Source organism: Taudactylus pleione, unplaced genomic scaffold (genome assembly GCF_031769625.1).
Source record: "Taudactylus pleione unplaced genomic scaffold, aTauple2 ptg000026l, whole genome shotgun sequence".
Lineage (NCBI taxonomy): Eukaryota > Metazoa > Chordata > Amphibia > Anura > Myobatrachidae > Taudactylus > Taudactylus pleione.
The window spans coordinates 22,886,615-22,913,264 of record NW_028284428.1 but is presented as its reverse complement, the minus strand read 5'-3'; the positions used below and the strand labels follow the sequence as shown (position 1 = coordinate 22,913,264).

Here is a 26,650-nt window from a genome sequence, read left to right as displayed (position 1 = left end):
TTGCAAATCCTTTGCAGGGAATTATAGCCTGAAGTCTGGAACGCATAGACATCACCAGACGCTGAGTTTCATCCCTGGTGATGCTCTGCCAGGCCTCTACTGCAAATGTCTTCAGTTCCTGCTTGTTCTTGGGGCATTTTCCATTCAGTTTTGTCTTCATCAAGTGAAATGCATGCTCAATCGGATTCAGGTGAAAAAGAAGGAACGCACCGGAGAGCTCAGCAACACCAAAAGACCTGGAAGACCATAGAAAACAACTGTGGTGGATGACAGAAGAATTAGTTCCCTGGTGAAGAAAAACCCCTTCACAACAGCTGGCCAAATCGAGAACACTCTCCAGGAGGTAGGTGTATATGTGTCAAAGTCAACAATCAAGATAAGATTTCACAAGAGTGAATATAGAGGGTTCACCACAAGATGTAAACCATTGGTGAGCCACAAAAACAGGAAGACCAGATTAGAGTTTGCCAAACAACATCTAAAAAAGCCATTACAGTTCTGGAACAACATCCTATGGACAGATGAGACAAAGATCAACTTGTACCAGAGTGTTGGGAAGAGAAGAGTATGGAGAAGGAAAGGAACTGCTCATGATCCAAAACATACCACCTCATCAGTGAAGCATGATGGTGGTAGTGTCATGGCGTGGGCATGTATGGCTGCCAATGGAACTGGTTCCCTTGTATTTATTGCTGATGTGACTGTGCCCATTTTCTGAAGCCACGCCCCTTTTGTGGGCGCGCACGCCCTGTCCCTCCTTCCCATTCTGAAAAGTTGGGAGGTATGAAACCCCCCCAACCCTAACCCTCCCTTAGGGGTGCCTAACCTCCCCCCAAGTGCCTAACCCCCCTGTAAGTGCCTAAACCTAAACCCCCTTCCCAGCTGCTAAAACCTAACCCTCCCGGGGGGGGTGCCTAACCCTAACCTACCCCCGGGGGTGCCTAACCCCCCCCTTCTCCTAGCCTAACTATCCTGGGGGGATGCCTAACCCTAAGACCCCCCCCCCCCCGGGTGTCCACGCCCGACCTACCTTCGATCAGGATGCCGGGCTCCCGGCGTAGGTAAAATGACAGGCGTTGGGATTTCGATGCCTGTCATTAGACCCTTGCTGGGATTAGACTGTTGGGATGCCGACGGTCGGCATTTAGACCGTCGGCATCCCGACTGCTTACCGCTGTCGCACACGACTGAGGGCAGCGAGGAACTTGGAGCTCCTCACACTCAGACAGGTCAGTATTCTGTGGATGGCTGGTGCAATTTAAGGTATGTTTTATTTTTTTATGTGAGGGACAAAGTTTTTTTTCCCTGTGGGGCGATATTGTGTTTGGGTTTTTTGCTGAGAGGGCCAATGTGTTTTTTTTTACTGTGGGGGCCAATGTGTGATTTTGACAGGACAGTCCCCACGGCCCTTGCTGCAAGGTCATGTCCCCTTTTTTGCACACCACATTCCCTTGTATGTAGATACTCGTTAGATCACAAAAGATTTTTAGCTTTAAAATTAGAACACTGGGTCCAAATGTCTGGCCTCCCCTGCAGTAGGTTATTATGTGTAACAATGTGTTTTTAAGAATGTATTTGAGCACATCAGGTATTCTTGCAGAGACTTGACTTCAGCTTGATGGAGGTGAGCCAAGGTATACAAAAGCAAACATAAGTACAGCTGATGAACACCCAAATATGCACATCTCTTACTGAGCTACAAAATATTTAACAGCAACAATTACCTGGTGGAAATAAAGATATAACAAGAGGCAGTCAGGGGAACTGAGGGGTGGGGGGCAGGTGATGATTACTTGGGCCGAGGCCTGGTGTAAGGGCCCAGCTTTGCAGAATTTGGCATCCACACATAGTATTTTTCTTTTTTTTTTGTAGGAGGTATGGCCATGTCTTCTGGAATTGGCCACGTCACCCGGGCCTAGTAGATCTCTCAACTGCCCTAGATGTAGATAGAGGTTTCTGGGGGTGATTCAGCAGAGGAAGGATTCCATCCTTGCAGATATGCAAATGCAGCAGGAGGTGTATGACACCCCTTGCTGCATTTGCGATCCCAGCACTGCGACTGGGGTCGCAGGCTGGTATCACCATCGCGACCATTAGCTGTGATGGTGGACGGCGCCGAGCCGCCAGCCAGCTTAGTAAGCCTCAGCTTACTCAGGCTGGCCGGCTTGTGAGGCCAGGAAACTGCGTCCGTCTACGCATTCCCTGGCCTTGCCACTGCCGGAAAACAAGGCGGACACGCCCCCTTTTCTGGGAACGGTGGACGCCCCTGCACCGCTCCTTAAATGCCTCTGCCTGTCAGTCAGGCAGAGGCATCGAAGGAACTGCATGCGATTATGCAGGACCCATTGTGAACACTTGCAGAACGGTCCTGCGCATGTGCAGATTTACAATAATCAGGAATCTACGTTCAAGCATTGCACGCAAATGAACATTAATCTGTCTCAAGAAAGCAGAAGACGTGGCTCTTCACAACGATTATTCCACACAGGCTCTCCAAGAGTGGTGCCACTGGTAGGATGAATAGTGGTCAGTGCATCATCTAAATTTTTACACATTGTAAATAACAGCACATAAGCACCGTTATAACTAGCCGTGGCTTCCTGCATTTAACTTCATGTTCTAACAACTCCTATAGCTGCAGAAAAGGCTAGTTTACCAGTGGAGAACACTGTGGTTTCTGTTTATCTGGCATTATATAATATAAACATCTATTGTGCCTTAAATTCTAAAAAAATAAAATAATGCTGAACATTTATGCTGCACATAGTAGTGCTGACACAAGCCGCTCATGCGAACGCCGGAGGACCAGTCCGTCAAATGTCCGTCATCCCTGCTCTGTTCTGGATTGGATCCTGCAGCTATTTCCTCCTGTAGCAAACGCTGCTACGATGCCGGTGATAGCGTTTCACGTGTTTCCAGTTTTGGTGTTGTCTGCTGTTATCCAGTCGAGTACCCAGTCCTCTTGTCTGCTATTGTTACCTGCCGTTTGTGTCATCTAGGCGGCACGGTCCACATATCTACTACCTGCCGTTTGTGTCATCCAGGCGGCACAGACTGCACTCAGTGTCCAGAGTGCGCAGTTCTGCGTCCTGCTGCTTGTGTCAACCCGGCGACACAGGCCGCATTCCAGCGTCTAAAGTACACAATCCAGCGTACCACCGCTTGTGTCAACCCGGTGACACAGGCCCTTCTTCAGATTTACACAGACTGCCAAGGCTGCTACACGGCCCAAAGGCTGCATCTTGTTCTACGGCCCAAAGGCCACAACCTGTCAAGGCTACTACACGGCCCAAAGGCCGCATCTTGTTCTACGGCCCACATGTCACAGGGCCCAAAGGCCGCATCCTGTTCTACGGCCCACTGGCAACAACAAGCCAAGACTTACCAGCCCTCAAGGCTGCTTCACGGCTGCAGCTAACCAAGTGATCCAGCCCTCAAGGCTGTTGCAGGACTATACTTTCAAAAGGTAATACCCGTATCATAACAAGTGCTGATGGAAAGTTTGCCACCGTTGTGCTCCAAATTGCAGGTTTACAATGCATTCACTAATAAAAGCTGCATATGCATAGTTCAACTATATAAAGATGTGTCCCGGTCTCCACCAGGTGCATGAAGAAATTGTTCTGAAATAGGGAACTCTTGTGTAAATCTAATTAAAATCATATCAAATCCCTTTAATATTTAATGAACACACACCTTACCAATGATTTAAGAAAATATTAGAAAGTTTTTTAGATGTGGAGTAAAGTGGAAAGGTGAAAAATGTGAATAGAATTTTGTCATCAACATCCATGAATTATTTTGCAGCTATGAATATAATTACTGCTGCAGCATTATTGTATCGTCTGTAAAAGGTCCTTGTTTGTTAAGTGTATGAATTATCATCTGTCTTTTGTGCCACTATATATTCGAGAGAGGTAGCAACACTGGGCAGCTGAATAAATCATCATTGAGTATGAGGCTAGGTCATGTCTTACTACCCTCCATGCCTGCTATATTGTATGAGTTGCAATCAATCTGGCTATACTGGAGTCTGTAGAGTGAGTTCCATTTGATCTGTTAAAATGATGCAATTGAGTCTACCCACTAAATCAATATACTCAAAATACTCAATTGAATAAAGTAATTATCTTCTGCTGTGCTAAATCATGTGCCACTTTGAGAAAGCAGACCGATGCACAGCATGCATGAGGAGGTGACAAGCTCAGGCTACATCTCGCTGACCCCAGCTCTTGGTCGTTTATGTGGTTTATCAGCTTTCTATGTGTAATACCAAAATCAGAATGAATGAGAGTTTGTGTGTAAGTCATGATTACTATAGTAATGTAATATATACAGAGCCTGGGACAGGAATTAGCAATGAAGAGATATTCTATTATAATCAACAACATACAGTATTTACTATCTATGCAGCAAGCTTGCATATTGTTTCAAATGTGGAGTCAGATACTGTAATTGTGTTATGTGTGAGATAAGTTGCATCCATAGGAGTATCTGAGCTCCGTAGAAATCTGTGTCACTCATAACCCCTTTTACACCACAGCTAAAACCCGGGTTATTGCCAAGTTAATCCAGGTTGCTGCTAGGGGGTAAATTTACTAAGATTCGAGATGTTCCCGATTTGCAATTAGATTCATCTCGCTCCAGATCGCCTGAACTCGGGTGATTTAATCACGTTTTATCTCTCAAATTTACCAACAGGCGATTTGAGGCTAAACGAGTTTGCCGATGATGATGTAGGTCGAGTTTCTCAGGTGATTTTAAAGAAAGCTCGATATTGCAGTGATTTTTCTCTGCACAACTCTCCCTAGCAAGCAACCTGCACATATCAGTGAGATATGTGTAAGCTGCTTGTGTTGTACCTGTAAAAAAAGGGTTAATTGCATAAAAAAATTACGTAGGACATAGGGTACCCCCCAAATGCATAACCAGCCCCGGACTTGCCAGCCAGTCCTGGTTCCTAAAATTACAGGGAACAAAATGAGTAGGGTTCCACCGTAATTTAAGAACCAGCACCAGCCTGCAGGACCAGTCCTGGCTTTAAATATAGGGGGGAAAACTATTGCGTAGGGGTCCCATTTTAAAGGCAAAACTAGATTGTATTCCTGCAGTGGCACAAGCTTGCACCCTTTTACATAAACCCCCATATCTATATCCTCCTCCAGCTGTGCCAATCACCACCCACTTTTTATGACCTCTTCTTTGTGCACATGAAAAACATCAATTTCTAATGACACCCACAAGCTTTGCAGGGCTGACACTAGTTCAGTGTGAATGAGGTAAACCCCAGGAATAACCCAGGTCCAACATGCAATGTGAAACAGGTGAGCAGCTGTGACGTGTGTATGTTCTAAAACCCTCTGACCCAGGATTTTGGTGTGAAAGGAATATAAGCCTCACAAAGTCTATTTGTACTCTCATTTATCAAACCCCTTTTCGACCTAAATTCCGGGTCTGACCCGGAGTTGGAACAAAGTTCCTATCCGGATCAGACCCGGAATTTTGCCGGCGCCAACTCGGGATATTCCAGAGTCAGCGCCGCTCACACCGTAGTCTGGTCTGCATAGACCCGGCTTTTGCGGAGTGAAAGTGGTCGCTTTTAGATGACGTCATCTCCAAGCACCACTGAAGTCGGACCAATCGGCCGGCTAGCAGCGCACTCCAGGTCATCGTGACCCGGAGTGCGCTGTTCTCACGGCAGGGTTTCACGGGCTACGCCCATGTTACCTGGGTTGGATTGCCGGGTCACTCGACCCGGCAATCCAACTCTCTCCCCTTTTACACCAGGGAGCTGCCCGGGTTAACCCTTCAAAAACCCGGGTTTTAGCTCCGGTGTAAAAGGGGTATTAGCTGATAGATTGTAAGCTTGCAAGCAGGGTCCTCTTATTCTTTTCAGAGAGGGGGAAAAGTGGTACGGGCGATGAGAGTGGGGCAGCAGGTAGTAATTACAGCGGCTTGTTGGAGTGGCCCGGGTGCTCCTCCCTATCCTATCATAACACTTCTTACCTCCGGTCCAGCACATACTCTCTATGGTCCTGCCTCTTTTGGGGAAATGACAGCATTACGCAATCTTGTTCTGTTACTATACTTGTTCCCAATTGAAAGCTCTATGGAATATCTTGGCATTATAGTAATGTTAATAATAATGCTAAAAGCAATTAGAGCATTTTATAGTCAACTTGCACTATTTATGCAGGTATTACTGCCAAAACATATCTTTACTGTAAATGTAACCCCTAACAATGCTTTTTTTTCATAGGACAGTCATGATTTTGGTGACATAGTGGCATAGTTGCCTTCTCTCCCTGATTGCACCTTACTCCCATTATAAAGCTGTTATATACAAAAAAAAACTGATTTATACATTCAAATGGAATAATTAGTATAATTTCCTTGCATTGGTTATAAGACACAGTGATCCCTATGGCTACATGTATTTTCTGAGAGGTATCAGTGTGTTTTCATCTCCAATTCGATCTTACTGACTGCTTTGGGGGTCATTTACATTTGTATGTAAGTCAGTTTTATGACACGCCTCCCAGATGTAGCAGTACACGCCCACTTTACTGCCGCACTCATAGGTGTTACTTTCACAATCTCCCTGAAATGCTTTTTCAAAAGTAGGCAAAGTATTCATTCATAGCAATTTAAAGACAAAATCTGAAGATTTTATTTGTATAGGGACATACACTCTTAAAATTAAATACGTATAATTTAAATAATTTATATTCTGTAAATTATTACAGTGTTATAATAATAATGATATTGATATTGATTAATTTGAGCAAACTGGAGATCACAATTGTCTATTGCCTCATTTGATTCCATAGCTTTTTAGGTCACATGACCTTGGATAAACTTGAAAATGAACAACCAGATGAAAGTAAGGAAGAATGTCTGTTAGCTCTAGTGATGTGTGAACATTGTGTGAATCCCACATATTCAGCAGTGCTCTCCTTTGTTTCCCGTTTCCTTGTTCTTGTCCCTGTGGCTTTCCTCTTGTTTGTTAGAAAGGATTTTGAGTTTGAGAAACCCTTCACGGTAAATCATAAATGAACATTTCTACATCTACAGAGTTCTCTGTAATCACAAAAATATATATATATTATGAAAGTAAATCTTATGATCTTGGATATATATTTATTTTTTTCAGCCTTGATTTGTCACTGCTGTATATGGTAAATTACAGAGAAGCAAGCCTGCAATTATAATCTAGGTAGCATGCTTTCCAATCACATACAAGGACAAAACCAGGGTACTTTGACCAGGAGTTCAAAGAAGCTTATTGGAACTGACACTTATCCTTCCCAGTGGTCTCTCACTGTTATAAAATGATTTACTTTTGCTCATATTTAGTAAGAATAACAGAAGATAGAAAAACAAGTTTCTATTCTGCTAACTGCTACCGGTAGCAAAGAGACTGGACGAGTCCTGATGATTGAGCTCACTGACTTTAGTTTATAAATTTATGGTTATACTTAAATAATACACAACTGATGATAGTATATGTATTATCTGCTGTCTGTAACTAATATCTCTTTATAGGGTGAATTTATTACCCCACTGTAAATTATTTCCATGACTTAAATAAAAGCATTTGGTCTGCGGTTTCATGCCTTTACATGGAAATCCTCAGTTACTTCTAACATCCTTCTAATTTACAGTAGGAAAATATATTATCCCATATTTTAGTACTATATCCTATAAAATGCTTATTTATTAATTAAGTAATTCAGGTAAAATAAATGCTGTAATCACATTTTGCAGTTGGTATGCCATACAGAAATCATAGCGCTAATTTGTAGTGCATCGAGCAGATAATCGGCGCAGAGAAGAATTATAAAAAAGATACATCGTTTGGGGAAATATATATACAGTATTTATAATGTGCACAATGGTAAAGAGGTTATACTTTGATTGCTTTATTGCTGTATTCCAGGATTCAACCTCTAATTAGCATATACAGAGAGCATGCCCTCACATTGCCAGCCATGCATTGTGCAGATGGAATAGATATTTAATGCCGGCGGCTAAATAGCCGGCGGATCAATACCGACAGCGGAACCCCTGATGGACCTAATTCCTGAATGGGGCTGGTAAGTAACCTAATCCTCCCCTCTTCCCCCCTATTTCCCTAACCCACCCTTAGTGGTGCCTAACCCTAACCTCCCCTCCCCAGTGCCTAACCCTAACCTCCCCCCGTTAGTGCCTAAACCTAAACTCCCCACCCCCTAAACCTAACCCTCCCAGGGGTGTGCCTAACCCTAACCCCCCTCTAGTGGTGCCTAACCCTAACTTCCCCCCCCTAGTGCCTAACCTCTCCTCCCCAGTGCCTAACCCTAACCTCCCCCGTTAGTGCCTAAACCTAAATTCCCCGCCCCCTAAACCTAACCCTCCCAGGGGTGTGCCTAACCCTAACCCCCCTCTAGTGGTGCCTAACCCTAACCTCCCCCCCTAGTGCCTAACCCTAACCTCCCCCCGTTAGTGCCTAAACCTAAACTCCCCGCCCCCTAAACCTAACCCTCCCAGGGGTGTGCCTAACCCTAACCCCCCTCTAGTGGTGCCTAACCCTAACCTCCCCCCCTAGTGCCTAACCCTAACCTCCCCCCGTTAGTGCCTAAACCTAAACTCCCCGCACCCTAAACCTAACCCTCCCAGGAGGGTGCCTAACCCTAACCCCCCTCTAGTGGTGCCTAACCCTCCCCTTTCCCTGCCCTAACCCTCCTTGGGGATGCCTAACCCTAAGTCCTCCCGGGGGTCTCTAAACCTAACCCCCCTCCCCGCATGGCTAGATGCTAAGATACCCAGCTTACCTACGTTCAGCATGCAGGGTGTCGGTATCTTGTGGTGGGGCTAATGATAGGCGTCAGGATTTCAACGCCTATCATTAGTTCCATGTCGGGCTGTCAGTGTCGGGATTTCCTGACTGCATCCCGTGCAGATACACTGCCATGGTTAGCTGTATAACACACAGAGATAAACTCAATTGCAAGCCAAAAACAGACACTTCTTTGTTGTTAAATTGTTTCGCAAACATACAAATGAGTCCTAAGGTATTACATATTTACAGTCTTATCTAGTGAGATTAATAGTATATGTAAAAAAGCAAAATGCTTTTTCCCAGCATGAAAGTATTTTACCTGCAGTGATTAGGTTAGCTGCATCTACCACCACATAGTGTATCTTTCAGGTGTGTTCATTACAGCAGTAAGTACTGTATGCAGCATACAGCTGGGATTTCTTGCTGCATCCACCATGTGGTTGATGCTGCTGACTGAACTGCAAGTAAATGCTATTGATAAATTTTCATAGATATCTAGTGTGTTTCAAACCCTTGTACATTCACTACTGACAGGACTGTAGGACACACAGACAGGACTGGGACTCAGACTCACTGACAGGACAGAAAAAAACAAGCAAGAATGAGGGCGGCTCACACTGACAGTGCTAGAAGACAGGTTCACAGGAAAGACAGACACATTTAGCTCCTGCATGACAGGGAAATTATACTATCCTTTGTAGAACCCAGTGGTATTTCTGGGCAACAGGAAACCCCCCTAAAGGTGACCCTGTCTGCTCTTCTGAGCATGAGACTTCACTGCACATGCTCCACTTCCTTAATATGCTCAGAGTGTAGACCTCCACAGTGTGACCTGTGCAGTAGCACCCACTGCAGTGGCCATAGTTCTTGGAATACATAGTTTTCTAAACATATAATATTTACCACGTCTAAAAGCATTTTGGAAAATTACATGGGCATATTTATTGTTTTAGTATCATCTGTATGTACTGAAAGATAATACAAGAGATATTGCAAATGTCTCCTGTGTTTCTCCAATACTTGAATTTTGTGTGTAACAATCATTGTACTGCCCATTCATCTCTCTTCTCTCTCACCTCTTTCTGACATTGAGATTCCTCAATGAAAGGGTTTTAATGGGGCCATGGCTGTGATCTGGGAGGGAAAGGCCAGATAGGTGTTGCAAAAACTTAAATAGTAGATGTCAAATAGATCAGAGCTATATACAGTAATATAGGTGAAATACAGGCATTAACACAGAGAGGAGGAGGGAACATATAGCCCAGGATGAGTCAAAAATTATGAATATTCATTAGCTGCTTAGTGATTAAAAATCAATACAACCCAGCCTCCCTGCCTTTGAGAAAACATCATTGTAATAAAATCATCAATAAGGTTTTCTCTTACTTATTTTTTGTTAATAAAACAGCTACTTAAAGGGAGTCTTCAGTATACCCAAGTTTTTCTTCTAAGCAGTTTTATTTTGTGTTTGGCTTATGCTGGGTACACACTATGATGACAGATCGATCAGCAGACCGATCCGCCGTCCTAGGGGCTGATTCGTAAGCTATATACACTTACCTATCGGCCGCTCGTTGTGCCTGGGCTGACATCACAACCCAGCGGGCATTTTAATTTACCCACCCAGTTGAGATGTCAGAGTTGGCAAGTCCCAACAACACGTGTTTGGGCGGTCATCGGGTCGCCAGTACGGAATGGATATGGGATGCCGGCGCTTGGGATCTCGGTGGACAAAATCTCGACCCCTGCATCCCGACACAGTTAGGATACTGACACCTGTTGGTAGGTATCCTAACCCTCCTCCTCTCCTTACCCTAACCCTCCCTCCCTGGTGCCTGAACCTAACCTCCCCCTCATATTGCCTAGACCTAACCTCCCCCTCCCCGCACTCTAAACCTAACGCTCCCCCTCTAGTGCCTAACTCTAACCCCTAATCCTCCCCACAACCCTGCTACTTACCTTCGGGATGCCGGCTGTCCGGATGCCATGATTCTGACAGGTGTCAGGTTTCCGGCGCCGGTATTCTAAGCGTCAGCATCCCCTGTGCCAGGATACTGAACGTACCCCACCTGTACACATAGCCAAATGCACCAATATATCTTTCAGAGGTCCGACCTGATATGTCTGTGAACTATATCGTTTATAGACCTATCGGGTGTACACACCCGCTGATGCACTGTCAATATATATAGCTCATCGACAGAATGAGCAATTTATCACCAAGTGTGTACCCAGCCTTAGATACAGAAAAACCAGACATGCCCAGGTCTGTGCATTGGATCCACATGCATCTACACAGCAGATCTTAGCTACGGGCAACAAACATAAATAATCACAGAAGACAGTGAAGGTGGAATTTCCCTTTAACTGCACTGTCAGCTTATTTTATTAGAACCCCATGACCATGCAAGTTAATTAAAGGAGTTAATAAAGGTTCTGGACACAACACTTTTTTGAGGCATTTACAGATTCAGGCACGTAGGGGTACTGTATATTTATATAAGTATGGGTTTATAGAAGTGGGGGTGTTACCCATAGCAACCATTCAGATTCCAGCTATGATCTTCTATAAGGTGCTAGATAAATGATAAGTAGAATCTGATTAGTTGCTATGGGCAACATCTCCACTTCTATAAACCCACATTTTAGTAAATATTAGAGATGTGTGGTTCGGTTCTCCAGAAATCCAAGTTGACCAGATTTCATGCTTTACTTTAGCAATTCCTTTATCATTCACCACCATCACCATCCTGAGATGGCGATAGTGGTCAGGGAACTGCGGCCGCGCTACGTGCATTGGCTACCTTTCCCATCTGGAAGTAACTGCTGGATATAGATACTTCCAGCGATACTAGATGGCAGCCCTTGATAAACAGCACAAAGCCCTAATTTCAGCAATAACAGTTATATTCGCTGAAGATGGGGCTTAATGAATAGATCCCATAGGGATTTCAGCATTCTGATATATACTCTTCTAATTATACATACTGTAGATGAAGACATTTATACATAATGTTTTTAAGTAGTAAGTTAAGATTTAGAAGAATCCATTATTTTATTTCATTAAAAAAAAACGTTTGGTAAGTCTAAGTACTAATTATGCAAATGAACCTAACATGTCCTCTATCTTACCTGAAATACATGCACAGCTGGGCTTTTTCCTTTTGAATTCTGGCTCACAAAGATCTGATTAATTAAGTGCAGCTTTGTTAACATATTCTGTTTGATGGATACTTAGCATTTCTGTCATTTGCTTTGAAGCCTATTTTGTGCTTAAAAATATTTCAAGGTGACACAAAATCCCTCGGCTCTTATCTCACTTTAGAAACCGCACTGCTCACTGTGCTGGCTGACCTTCCAATTATCACCTGGATCAGTGCTATTGGTACAGCAGATTGCACTTTTCACTAAAAGAGCACCATCATATAAACATCTACATACAGTATTCAGCATTGTACTGGTTACAGCGTACAAATGAGAGAAAAAAAAACGAAAGCTTTTTTTCCTCATGTTTATTTGGATATTACACCATATTAGTATTGATAATGATAATAATTACTTTAATTACCCTATTTATTACACTTTTAAATTAGATGTAATTTGTTTCCTGCAATGAGCACCAGATATACTATGCATTCTTTATATACCTGTGGTAGAATCAAGTGACTGTTTGTCATTTAGTATTCCCTCTGTTTGATTCACTAGTCTCCAGTATATCCTATATATGCATGTACTGAAAAAGAACAAGCAGCATCCAAATGCATAAAGGCAAAAGAATGAGTGCAATGGGTATGGACATATAGACTAGATTTGGCTTTATCTTTTAGTGTCTGCATAGCTGGTTATAGACTATGCGATCCATCGTACGATATATCGATCTGACGCAGATCCGAATTATATATCATGCAAATCATATAGTGTGTACACAGGTTGTTTATCGCATCATCCCATCTGCTGTGCTGCACAGCAGATGGGACGATGTAATGAATGAATCCATGCTGTGGGACAAAACGAAGTATCATTACATCACTTTGTCACATCGGCTAGGTACACAATTGTATAGTGTGTATGCAGCTTAAATCTTTACTGACATTACACAATTGATATAGGTAATTATTAGTGCCCTTTGGAATCTTTTTTTGTCATATACCTACTATCCTGGAATGTTTGTGTTTCTCCCATACCCCCCTTTTGAAATCTCCCAAGTCATCAGTGCAGTGGGGTGAATCCCCTCATTCCCCTCATTACGTACCCCCACTCCTTGCTGCGTCATGGGGGTACGTAATGAGGCCTCATATGATGCAACTCACTGAACTATTTCCCAGAGGGGAAGATAAACATTTTGGCAAGTGTAACTTTCTATCATTAGGAAATTGCTGTAACTGAATGGGAACATTCTGTATCTTGTAATACTTTGGAAACTACCAGTTAGTTTCTGGCTTGATATTCTGTGTGCCCAGCAGTGCTGAGTGCATGTAACAAACAGAATCATTTTGGCAATTGAGTACAGCAAGCTGCTTCTGTTTAGTTCCTGGAACAGTTAATACTCAACAGCCTCTTTGATTTGTACGATACAACTTATTCCTTTTCTTCCTCCTCACTTCCTGCTACTTTCAAGAACTTAGCAACATTTTCATCCAGACATGTGAAATGCTGTATGTTAGGCCGTGATGAGCTGTAATTAAATTATAAATTGTAAGATGTCAATACTAGTAATTGTAAGATGTCAATACTAGTAGTGTATGTTCTGTATATGTTATATAGGAGAAACTTAGATAATTAGATTAACATTGACATGTCATTTACCTAAAACCACATTTTGTTTCCAAATCACTATGTTAATTCTTTCTGTATCAAGAACAGAAATCCAGTCATGTTGCCTTAATTAGGATAATCCACAATTAGACGTACAGACAGAAAGATATGCGCTGTAGGTGAAGAGGGAACAAATGATCCTATGACAAAGCGACTGCACCATTATTATAAAAATAAACACATTAAAAGCTAGACAGCAACACAACAATCAAAGTTGACTGTTTCAGTTTAGTGATTTTAAAAAACATTTTTGCTAGACATCATATAATACAGCCTGAAGACAACCATATGAGGCCAGTGTGTGTGCAAGCAGGTGCCTGTAGCTGTAAGAATATTACATTTATATTGATGTGACTTGTGGATGAGGGCATGCAGCTATCACTTGGTATTAATGATGTGTACTCACTAATATCAACCAACAGTGGCGTTCATTTCTATTATGGAGAGCAACAGAGACATGAAGGTGACATTACAATTATGTTTTGCCAACTCTTCTTCTCTAGGGAAACTACTGAAAAAAATGAAGCACAACAAATTACAATGATATTTGGAGAGTTGGGCTGTGGTGCTTTTATTATAGGCATGACACCCAACCTCTTTATGACATGGATATATTAGTATTTTCAAGTCTATACATGCAGGGAAATGATACAGTGAAATGATATAGGGATAGCCTGTGCCCATCCCTGCAAATCAGGTTGTTTTTTAAGGTTCCCTGGTTTTTTGCAGGTTCCTGAAGGAAGTGCCAGGCTAGGCACAGTCTCTGTACAGGTGAAGAGGTTATGAGGCCGATAAATCAGCAACCAATTGGGGCAATTCTGCGATTCACAGATGATTTTGTAAAAAAAAAAATTGCCAATGTATTGGGTTAACTGATTGCCGATCCGACCAAAAAGTGATTGGAATCGGTAAATCATGTTGTCCATCACGTTGTATATTCCGGCCAATCGGGACAGTAAATTGCTAGTGTATGATACCGATAAGCCATTATGCAGGCCATTACTAGTAAAATGACGAGCCTTTCACGACTGGCAGATCCGTTCTTTGTTGAAAATTATCTATAAATGGCTGGTGCATATACTGTAGACAAAGTATGGGCACATTTTTGTGGATTGGGGAATAAAACACAGAATCGTGAATCATGTTTTTCTGATGTATGGGTTCCATTAAACACATATTTTCAAAAAAATAAAATTTTCCTTTAGTCCTGGCTATGGGCCTGATTCAGACCCACTCGCAAGCGGCTGTCCGCTCACAAGTGGGTCGATGGTGTGCACTGCGCATGCGCACAACAGAGGGAGCTCCGTCGTGCGCATGCGCCAGACACGACGAGCGAAGGACTTTCCTTCGCTCGTTGTGTCTGATCAAAGGGGGCGTGCTGTCGATGTTGATTGACAGCACGCCCCCTTTTGGGGGCGTGCCGGGGCGTGTCTCCCAGACGGGGGCGTTCCCAAGGGAACGCCTACAGTCAGAAGCCGGCCCACTGACATCACTAGTGATGTCAGTGGGAGTGATTTTGGCTCTGATAGAGCCAAAATCACTCCGGGCCTTGCGGTTGAGAAACTCAACCGCAGGCTCCGGCTCGCAGTGGCGATGGTCGCGATGGTCAAGACCATCGCGGCCATCAACCTGCACACTCGTATAGGCTGTGGGTGGTGACCCACAGCTATACGAGCGTCCAGGAGGACGCTCCATAATTATGGAGGACGGCCCTCATTCAGAGCGTACGCTCTGCTCAGAGCGTCCGGCTCTGAATGAGGGCCTATGTGTGTAGTTGCATTATTTATTTACTATGAGCCTGATTTAGATATGTACGTAAACTCAATGGCATACATACATATCCGATGATAGGGTGCCTGCGCCTGTGCATAATGGGTCCTGCGATCACAGTCGCAGTGCCCCCTGAGCCACAGTTTGATTCACAGGTTGCAGCTGTTTGGGGGGCAGCAACTGTGTTTTTCCCCACAAAACTGAGCCGTATTGCCTGTGTTTTGTGGTAGTGCCAAGTCCCAGACTTCCTAGACCTGGCAGAGGGGTTAGGATGGCCAGGCTGAGTGAGCTTTGGCATACACAGCCTGGCCGAGGGCAGGGACCATGGTTGTGATGGTGATCCCCGAAGCAGCATCTACGGACACTGCACTGGGATTGCAGATGCCAGCAGCTGGTGTTATTTCCTACAGACGACTCCTGCTGCATTTGCATTTAGTAAGACGGTATTGCACAGCTGCAAGGAAGCGGCTCTGCAATACCGTCCATATCAATATTTATGGGTGTTCAAATGTGTACAGATAGATAGTTTTGCTCCTGTATAATAAAGTATATTTTTCCAAAAAAAAGATGATGGTTTTAATTTCCAGACCACACATCAGTACTTGGATATTCTTGAGAAGTTATCCCAATACTGTATGTAAATATCACATGTTCAGATGACATTCTACCCTGGGACAATTTTTTGCCCACTCCTGCACCACCATAAGTATTACGATGTGGTGAGAGGTTTTCTACGCCTTTAAGGGAGTTTTTCAGAACCCAAATGATGTCTACCACAGAGGGCATATCTTCAGTGCATAGTGACTGTTGCGTACAACTCAAACATGTTTTCTCTTGGTATAGGAACTTTTTACATACGACTTTGATATTACTAAAAGACAACTTTTAATATTGTGCAACTTGTATCTTAGGGTTAAAGGGAACACTGGCATTAAAACATTTTTAGGTATCTACAAGGATTTTAGTAAGAGACACCCTGCCCTCCCCTCACTTACCTTTCCTTCCACTGAGCACTGTTCTTCTCGGAGAGAAAGGGAACATCCGTGTTCTTATCTCTGCAGAATATTATTTGGGAACAAATGAGTGCGGGTTTGTACACACAGCGGCATCTTGGGCTACAAGTGGAGACTGCACTAATCTCCTCGGTGCAAGTACATAGCAATTATTCTCTCTACAATGCTCTGTTTAAAGATATACAGTAGATTGTGCACAGTTTTGATTAGTGTCTAATTACAGTAGTTTCTTAGTTACCTTTTAGGCCAATTTGAACTGCATACAGCAGTATTAAGAAATTATTTAACGGCCCCATTTATTAATTTTTTGTTGCTGAGACATTGGCTCCAGTAAGACAATCCCAGCGAAGAATAACTAGTAAAGTAATAGCTTACATTATCACTTTATTGCTACTGTGCATGCGCGTGCAAGCAGTGTATACCAGAGAGGGATATTATAGACTACAGGCTACAATGGTTACCGCATCTATAGATGGTGTTAGTGTCAGTGATGAAAAGCTATATTTTTCAAAACTTGGTAAATAGATAATTTCAATCAATCATCTTTATTATCTTTATAGTAAACATTAAAATTGCATTGTGAAGTGAAACATATATGATTCCCACAACAAATGTAGGAATAAAATAAAATATTATACATAGCCTAAAAACAAGCACAATTATGAATTTAACCTACTGTATATATCACGGAAGGGGAAAAACTTTTTTCAACCTGCTAGTGGTCACCATCTTCACCTCAGTGCTAGTCATAGGGACTGCAGATTTGGATCATCCAAAGTCAATAATAAATTCCTTATTCTTGTTAGTAATAAGTATCAAATGATTTGCCTCCCCCACTGAACAAGAAGCGCAGCCTCATTCCTACAGTATATGCAATTTCGTCCCCGCCACGAATCAAACCCACAACAATTTTGTCATCTGCAATCTTCACTATCAAATTTGATTTTAAAGTAGCAGAGCTGGCCCTAACCAATTTGATGCCCTAGGCAAGATTTTGGCTGGTGCCCCCTAGCACAGCCGTTAGTTCCGTCTCTGACCCAGCACCCCTCTCCCTGCACAGCACCTAGCAGCACAGATCACAGCAACAGCCAGCAACACCCATCACCCCTCACCCATAGCAGTACTCATCCATAGAGGGGCATAAATAGGGACATCAGGCACCGTAGGGGCGTGGCCACTCAATAGTACCCCCAGTTCAAATTACGCCACACAGTAGTGCAACCTTATTCATATTACATCACAGAATAGTGTCCCTTATTCACATTATGTCACACACTAGTGTCCCTTATTCACATTACACGACACGTAGTGTCTCTTATTCACATTAAGCCACACAGTAGTATTCCTTTCCCTTATACACGTTACGCCTCACAGTGATGTTCCTTATTCACATTACACCACACAGTAGTGCCCTTTATACATGTTACACCACACACTAGTACACCGTGTACACATAATACCACACAGTAGTAATGCCCCTTATACACAATGCCATAAAGTAATGTCCCTTACACATTATGCCACACATTATTACACCCTAACCTCCCCTCACGCCCTGCACAGTACTCACTCGGCCAATAAAGCTGTGACCTCATCACCTCAGCCTACCTGGACACTGCAGATATTGAAGCCGTCATTCTTGCGCTCAGCACTGTGTGTCTCCCTGAGAGCTCCGATCATGGTAGGGCAGCCAGAGCAGAGCCGCTGGCACTGTCTGTCTGTCCCGGTCCCACCGCTGCCTGTTGTCAAGCTGAGCCAACCCTAGGCTTGGAGTGCATGCCCCTCGGCATTTGTCTAGTTTAGAAAATTTACAACAAAGATGCAGCACTGGTGAAATCAGAAAATAAAAAGTTATAATCCAAACTAAACACATATCTATTATATCACAATATTGAAAAATTACCATCCGTTATCCAAAATTAATACAAATAAACAAATATAAACCGTGATTAGTATAAATACCTAAATAAACCCTCCCAAAGTTGCTGCCATTCAATTTTACCATAAAAATTTTTCAATTACTCTAGAAACTTGTGATGTTAGAGTAATATGTGGCACAAGTCTATCTTTACATTTAACAATATTCAACAATCATAAAAATATATAGACCGGAATAAGTTTAGCAGCAAATAGTTGTACAGTCCAGTCCTTAAGCTACTGTATATGGGATTTAATTTCTCTCAATATTTACTTTAGAAGTGGTGATGCTCCAAATGTAGGTCAGGGACCTCCAGCAACAACAAAATAGGCAACACACCTTCAGACAGCCTGTGTTTCAGAAGGGCTCTTGTAAGATTGTTTATTTCACATGACAGTTGTATAGAGAGTGTACAATATGTGGGAGACTCCTTCCCCCTTCTTCTGGTGCAAAAGATCACAATAATGGTGATCTGTAAGGAGATCGCCATTCCATCATCTTCTGGTGCAAAAGATCACAATAATGGTGATCTGTAAGGAGATCGCCATTCCATCATCTTCTGGTGCAAAAGATCACAATAATGATGATGATATGTAAGGAGATCGCCATTCCATCATCTTCTGGTGCAAAAGATCACAATAATGATGATATGTAAAGAGATCGCCATTCCATCATCTACTGGTGCAAATGCTCACAATAATGGTGATACAGTATGTAAGGAGATCGCCATTCCATCATCTTCTGGTGCAAAAGATCGCAATAATGGTGATATGTAAGGAGATTGCCATTCCATCATCTTCTGGTGCAAAAGATCACAATAATGGTGATATGTTAGGAGATCGCCATTCCATCATCTTCTGGTGCAAAAGATCACAATAATGGTGATATGTAAGGAGCCTGCCATTCCATCATCTTCTGGTGCAAAAGATCACAATAATGGTGATACAGTATGTAAGGAGATCGCCATTCCATCATCTTCTGGTGCAAAAGATCACAATAATGGTGATATGTAAGGAGACCGCCATTTCACCATCATTCACTTCAAGTACTTTTGATATTTTTCAAATCTTAACATTTTCCCTTTCCAAGATTTAACAATGCAAAATGTACACGGCAGTAAGCAGGATCAGTTGGAAATAGTGGTAAAGGGATTTTTAAAAGCCAAAGATAAGTATTTCATGTGTTTTGCTTGGCTTTGTGCACGGTCATTTGCTTTTGAACATGATCCATGGGGTGTTCAGAGAAAGTGATGCAACAGGTGGTTTAAGAAGAGAATATTATACAATGTAGCAATGATGTCATGTATCTTGTATTTATAGGTTTTACAAAGACCATTTATAACCAAAGGAGAGGTACATTCAATTATCTGTTTTATTTCTAATCTAAAATTGGATTGGTTACAGTGTTTCATGTTTTTCTGTGTTGTGTTTTAAACTTATCAGCCTCTAAGCAGGTCTGAGGGTTAACAGTTGTGCACAGTATTATTATTAATGCAAAAAAAAATCAGTTGATCTGCAGATATATCTGTCTGGTGTTTTTTCTCTCAGTATATTGTACTTATGCATTTGTTATATTATTAAAATACAACTTAATATTGCAATATTAGTGTTAAAGAGAACACAGGCATGATAAATATTGCAAAACACTGCCTAACTATGGGCTCGATTCAGACCCGCTCGCTAAATGTGTTTGCTCGCTAGATGCATACGCAAATTCGGCAAGGCAGGCAATCACACGGCAAGGTATTAGCACGCCCACTATGTCTTGGCGTACGATTGCTCTGTGTATGCAGACGCCCACCAGCCTGTCTTAAGACGCCCACTTGCGCACATCTCCAGGAAGTGTATGCAACTATCGGTAACATTGACTACCATCGGATGCATACACAGCACTTGTAGCTGACCATACCCTACCACAAGCACTGCGAGTGGTTCAGTGTAGAATTCAGACAAGTGATGTGTACTATGACGCTGCCTCTTAATTATGCACGCCTCTGAAACGGCGTTAAGACGCTCAGGCATGCCTGCATTCGCACCTCCACTCCCCTGTTTCTAGCGGCCAGCCCGTCACCACCCACAAACGGCTTCTCCTGTCACTCATTCAGCCGGCCTGTTTATGCGCAGCGAGCGAACACTTCCCGATCGCTCGCACTGGTTTGTGCATGCGCACTGCGATGCGTACACATGCGCACAATGCAAACATCGGCAGTCTGCGTGCGAACGCTTCCTAGCCAGCGGGTCTGAATTAGGCCCTATATTCTATATCATTGCAACTTCCCCATATTTACATTAAATTAAATGTGAAGTTAACTAAGCTGAATTTTTTGTTTGTGCTACAGCCAATACCAGGGGCGTAACAACTCCCAAGGGTGCCCATGTGCAATGGGCTCCCTCCTCTGAGTAGCGGCCTCCCCAGCCCCACCATTTACCTTGTGCCGGGTCCCTCCTCCGCGGCGCAATCTTCCCAGTGATATTTGGGAACATGACGCATGAGCACAAGAGATTAAGGACTCTGGCACTATGCTAGAGTCTTTGCTGTCACTTTGCAGCGCCATCTTCCTGATGATAACACCGGAAAGATGGCACCGCAGAGGAGGGGGCCCCGCTTGCTGGCACAAGGTAAGGATACTCTGGATGCAGGGTGTACGGTGTGGGGCAACCCTGGACCCAGAGGCCTGTGTGCACCACACACCTTGCACCATTTGTAAATACGCCTCTGGCCAACACTGATACATCTACTGTCAAGCTTATTTGTAGGTCACATAACATCATAAAGACTGCATTGAACTGTGCGGCCATAATAACTTTACTCCAAAGTGTATTGCATAATAATGTATGTTAACAGAATTCAATAAAATAAATGTTACTTTGTTTAACTGTAATAATGCATGAAAACTGTTAATAATCTTCTTACTATGTGCCTATTAAATATTGATGTCAACATCAAAATAGCTAAACAGTGCTTCAGATGTTTTCAGAATCTTATCTTCTTTCCAAGATTTAGCAATGCAAAATGTACACAGCAGTAAACAGAATCAGTTGGAAATACCTGTCAAGGGATTTTTAAAAGCCAAAAATAAATGTTTCATGCATTTTGCTTGGCTCTGTGCACAGTCATTTGCTTTTGAACATGATCCATGTGGTGTTCACAGAGAACGATGCAACAGGTGGATTAAGTGGTTTTTAGACAAGAGGAAGTATTTAAAATGGAACTTGTACCATCTTGTATTGTGTAGACTTTATCAAGGCCATTTATAACCAAAGGCGATGTACAATCAATGTTATTTGTACTCATATTACCCAGTCAGTATTATGTTACAAATATTGTTTTTTATTTCTTTATATTTTTGCAGTGTTGTTTTTGAAAAACAACATTTAAGCTTATCAGATTGTTTTTTAAATACAAAGGTTTAATGGTTTTGCATAATATTATAATAATAATATTCCAGAAAAGAAAAAAAACAATAATCATAGCAGCTTGAGTAAATAGGGAAGGAAGCGTTTAGACTGCTATCATATCATACTCAATTGTTATTTTGACTATTTCCAGCACACGTGGTTTAGCCTTGTGGGTATATTTACTAAGCAGCAGATTTTCAAAGCTGCAACTTTTTGGCAGTTCTGGCGGATTTGATAGGGCAATAATATTATATACAGGACACTCCTCATTTTGTATTTAATATTATTGGCTTTTAAAATACCATGGCCAGAACCAACTAAAAGCCACTGCTTAGTAAATAAACCATTTAGAGTCTTACAAAATGTAATTCATGCTTTTTTTTTTTTTTTTAAATGGCCTGAATATTAAAGGTAAAGTGGTTTCTGCCTAAATGAGCTTTGTCTAAGTAATGTGAACAACTGAAACATAAAATGACAGTAACAATTGTAGCTGCTGGTTGGATACTGTAAGGCAGAATCATTATCCGTTACCAATATTAAAGCACTCATTGGCAAATGGCATTTTCTGCAGCTACCTGTGGTGTGGTATAGTTGGAATCAGGAGCGTGTGTGATAGGTGGCAGAAAGATGAACTAGCCAAAGGAATATTAAGACAGTCATCTCCTTACAAACATAATTTATCTCAAGTGAACTTCCTGTCTCTTTTAGGGGTCTATTCATCATCATTACTTAATTTATGCAGAAGCAGGTGAAAAATAAAATTTCACCTACTTTTGTATAATTTAAGTGTTAGACCCATTCATTATTCATGTAACGCAGGAAATATCACAGATATCTCCTGGTGACATATGTGCCTCAATAATTCCACAATCTCCATACTTAAGTAGGGGGATGTAGAAATTATGAAAGTCATCAAGTTCCAAAAATGCTTTTTTTTTCGGAACTTGACTGGGAAACTGTATGCCCTGAGATGGCGTACAGCCCCCGATAATCTGAGAGCTCCGGGGCACCACAGACATGTGCCACACTGCTTCTGCTGGACTCACTGGCAGAAGACACAAAAGACAGAAGAGACAGGTGAGAGGGAACCGGGGGGGGGGCTGGATCAGACACCCGCGGGGGGTGGTAGGGGAATGACAGCGGGGAATAGAGGGGGGGAGGCAGACGCAGTTAGGAAATCCTTATGGATACCTCATCTGTAGAGGGAAAAGTATCACTTTTACGAAAAGCTGACGCCGCAAAATAAGCAGCTTTTCTGAAGTGATACTTTTGCTAGTGAGGCATGATTGATGCCTCCATAAGATATTAAAAATTTGCAGCGAGTTTAAAACATAATTATCGCTAGTGATAATTATATCATGATGAATAGGCCCCTTAGTTCATTTTGCCTAGCCTGTGACATAATTCATTTTTTGCTACACTCCAAACAGCAAGCTAACTCCAGGATGGCAAATTGCACAGAAATATCTTGTTTACGCTCAAATAATGTTAATTATGTTTTCACAGTCTAGTTTGTTATGTATTTAATGACCAACAAAGGGGTAAATTTACTAAAGTCAGAGTTTTTAGAAGTGGAGATTTTACCCATAGCAACCAATCAGATCTAGCTATTATCTTCTTAAAGGTGCAAGTTATATGTGTAATAGAATCTGATTGGTTGCTATGGGCAACATCTCCACTTCTAAAAGTTCTCACTTTAGTAAATTTACCCCAAGGCGTTAGTTTGCACTAACCAATGCAATTTTGTTTACAGACTGCAGAAGAAGGAGCTGCCACCTCAATCTATGCAGCTGTCGCACCAGACCTTGAAGGAATCGGAGGCTGTTATTTATATAATGGACAAAGGTCAAAATCTGCTGACATAGCATATAATACAGAGCTTCAGGAGAAACTATGGGATGTAAGCTCCAAGATGGCTGCACTTCCTGTTTCAGCATAAAGCTTTCTACATATCCAGTGTCTTCTGATCATGTGATGTCCACATATGAAACTTTCCAACATACTGTCTTTGGATAATAGCAGACATAGATATTTAAATACATTTCTGTGTAATCCATGTGTTTGTTTAGTTATTAAAACATAAATACTACCATTTCACACTCCTAATGGTCAAACTGTGTGTAGCATTCCAAATAAAATTTCAGTCATCAAAATGGCTGTGTACTGCTATGTCCTGAAGGATTCTGTCCTTAACGCTGTGGCAATAATATTAATAGGTAACTGTGCACTGATCAGGCAAATTGTGATCATGTTGCTTCAGAAGAACGGTCTTTGAATTTATTATGATGTACAGCTAGTTCATTCAAAGAGTAAAATCTTTCCTTCGATGCACATTGTGGCCTTAATGATTATGCTAAGTTCATTAAGTATTCACTTGGATGTAATATGAAATTTCATACAATTTAAACTGTAAGCTTTGGAGATTCAACCAATCTTTATTATTTTGCTTTTGACTAAATTTCAAAAAGCTTTACTATGTACAGTAGTTAAAGGGATACTACAGTGATATATTAGATATTGAAACACATGCGCGCACACACACATTTGTAGAACTCCTCTTGCAGAACAAAAGATGGGTAATATGTATGTGAGATGCTTTGCTCAATCATAATTCTTAGGAAAGACAATCAGTTACTCTTACATTATTGGTAATGATTTGGCCACTAGGGGCACTACTTTTATCTTATAAACATTAGGGTACTGCCACTCCTTTAACTTACTGTAACTATACAGAGTCAAAGGTTTTAGCTGCAGAATACCTTATGTCCATAATATTTACAGAATATAAAAAAATAAAGTTAAACTCTACAAATTTGGGCTTATTCCCATTTTAGGATCACTACACTGTCACTAAGATATTTCCAACATATGCTAGTATAAATAGTACACTATCCTAGTATAGTGTACTATTTATAGAGCTATATTTATTTTGTGTGTGAAAAGGAAAAAAAGAAGCACTTCATCATAAAGACCAGGGTTTCCCAAACCCAGTGCTCAACGTACTCTAACAGGCCAGGTTTTAAGGGTATACAGTACTGTGCAAAAGTTTTTGGCAGGTGTGAAAAAAATGCTGCAAAGTAAGAATGCTTTAAAAAAAAGTGTTAATAGTTTATTTCTACTTCAGGGTCCATAGGGTATCCACAGGATACCTTGGGGTATAGGTGATGACGTCAGGCATCGGGCAACATAGAGTTAAGTTTTCAGCCTCCCAGGATGCACTAGGGTCCCCTCCTATACCCCGCCCCCGAGCCAAGGCATCTCAGTTTCGTGTGGTGCCCGGCCGGAGTCGGATGCACCTGCTAGAGGGGGGCTTAGAAGAGCCCCTGAAGTTTTCTTCATTGCAGCTGTGGCTGCTCATCTGGAAGTACAGCATGGACAGTCAGTACTGAGGTCCATGCTGTCTTCCCTACACCCCCGCCGATACCAGAACGCCGGTACCGATCCGGGGATGCTGGTAAGCATCTGGGGTCACAGCTAGCGGTGACCCCAGATATTTTAGACCATGGCCGCATCTAGGGGGACAAAGGGTAAGCAGCAGGGGTCCCGCGGTGGGACCCTGCTGAACATGGTCCAAAAGTCCCCAGGCAGGGGGAGCCAGGTATTAACCTGCGCTTCCACTACCCCCCTGGGACAGCGGACCACGGCAGAGCGGTAGCGCTGCGGTGTCCCAGGGGTTAAATGCATGCCAGGGGAGTGCGCCTTCCCTGTCTCACAGCCGGCGCCTCCCCCGCTACACACAGCCCTCTCTGCACACGCCGACTGGCCCTGTGGCAGCGCTCCTCCCACAGGCCAGCCTCCTCTATGCTCCTCGGTGACCATCTTCAGAACGCATGGTGAACGCTGCTGGAAGCCTAAGATCGGAGGCATCGTGGTCTGGGTCCCCCCGCATACCTCTCCTCCGCTTGGTCAGGTCTGTGTATGCAGCGCTGTGTCCTACCAGACTCTGTGTCTGTGTAGTTGAGTATCAGCGCTGATAGTGCAGGATTTATTTTTCTGTGCATTGTATGTGACTGTGCTAGCGCTGCTGCCTGTACTTTTGATTTCTTACTGTCAGCCTTATCACTGTCCCTGTTCTTTCTGCTAAAGCCCTTGCGGTGTGGTGCTGCAGGGTGGTCTCTCGCTATACTAACGAGTATTGTGAGAGGGGTCACATACTTTCCACCATCATGTCTGAAAGTGACTTTCCTCTCCAGCTTCAGTGTACTACGTGTATAGTACCTATAGTGGAGGGGGAGGGTAGCATGGAGGGGCTATGCCGGTAGTGTTTTTTTATTGACGCGGCGAATTACGGTCACAGCACCAGTACAGGAGCCACCCTGGGCTTGTTTCGCTAAGGCGCTTACAACCTTGGTGGGCCAGTTAGCTCCGCAGCCCGCGTTCTCACAGATGGGATTGTCCCAGCAATCAGTGGTGTCGTCACCCATGCAGGGTTTCCCGAGGCAATTGATGGTACCCCACAGTCTCCCTATTTCCCCTCCCCCGGTCTCTCAGGAGCCTGTGTGGGTTAATTCCCTGACTAGTTCTGTACAGCACTTGTTGGATGTGTTACAAGGGGAGTCTGTGTTGCGGCCACATAAGCGGCGGGTGGCGTCTCTGTCTGCTCCTTATGAGGATGATGAAGTGACGTCTGATGATGGGGAGATTCTGGATCTTTCCGACCAGGAACCTCTCCGTACTAAGGAGGCGGACGCTAGGTCCAAGGTGTATATTCCTGGACTTATTCGGGCAGTCCGCACAGCTTTGGTGATTGAGGACGAAGATCCTCCGGTGTCCAAATCTAAATATTGCTTTTTTAAGGATATTAAGGGTGACGCCACAGTGTTTCCTCTTTCGGGTCAGTTGGTGGACCATTTAGAGGAGGCGTGGAAACAGCCTGGCAAACGATACCAGCCACAGAGGTGTTTGGGTGTGGCTT

At 42.9% G+C, this 26,650-nt stretch overlaps 1 protein-coding gene across 3 annotated transcripts in view; it reads left to right on the top strand.

Moving 5' to 3' along the window:
* DHRSX (dehydrogenase/reductase X-linked) overlaps positions 1-24,024 on the top strand; it is a 412,879-nt gene extending 388,855 nt beyond the window's left edge. The window contains exon 6 of one of the 3 annotated variants that reach the window (XM_088451655.1): positions 23,489-24,024. In XM_088451655.1, the coding sequence (XP_088307781.1) occupies positions 23,489-23,674 (186 nt within the window). In that variant the 3' untranslated portion in view covers positions 23,675-24,024. The remainder of the gene's footprint in view (positions 1-23,488) is intronic. The other 2 variants (XM_088451654.1, XM_088451656.1) reach the window with 2 other exon arrangements.
* Positions 24,025-26,650: the final 2,626 nt, after the last annotated feature.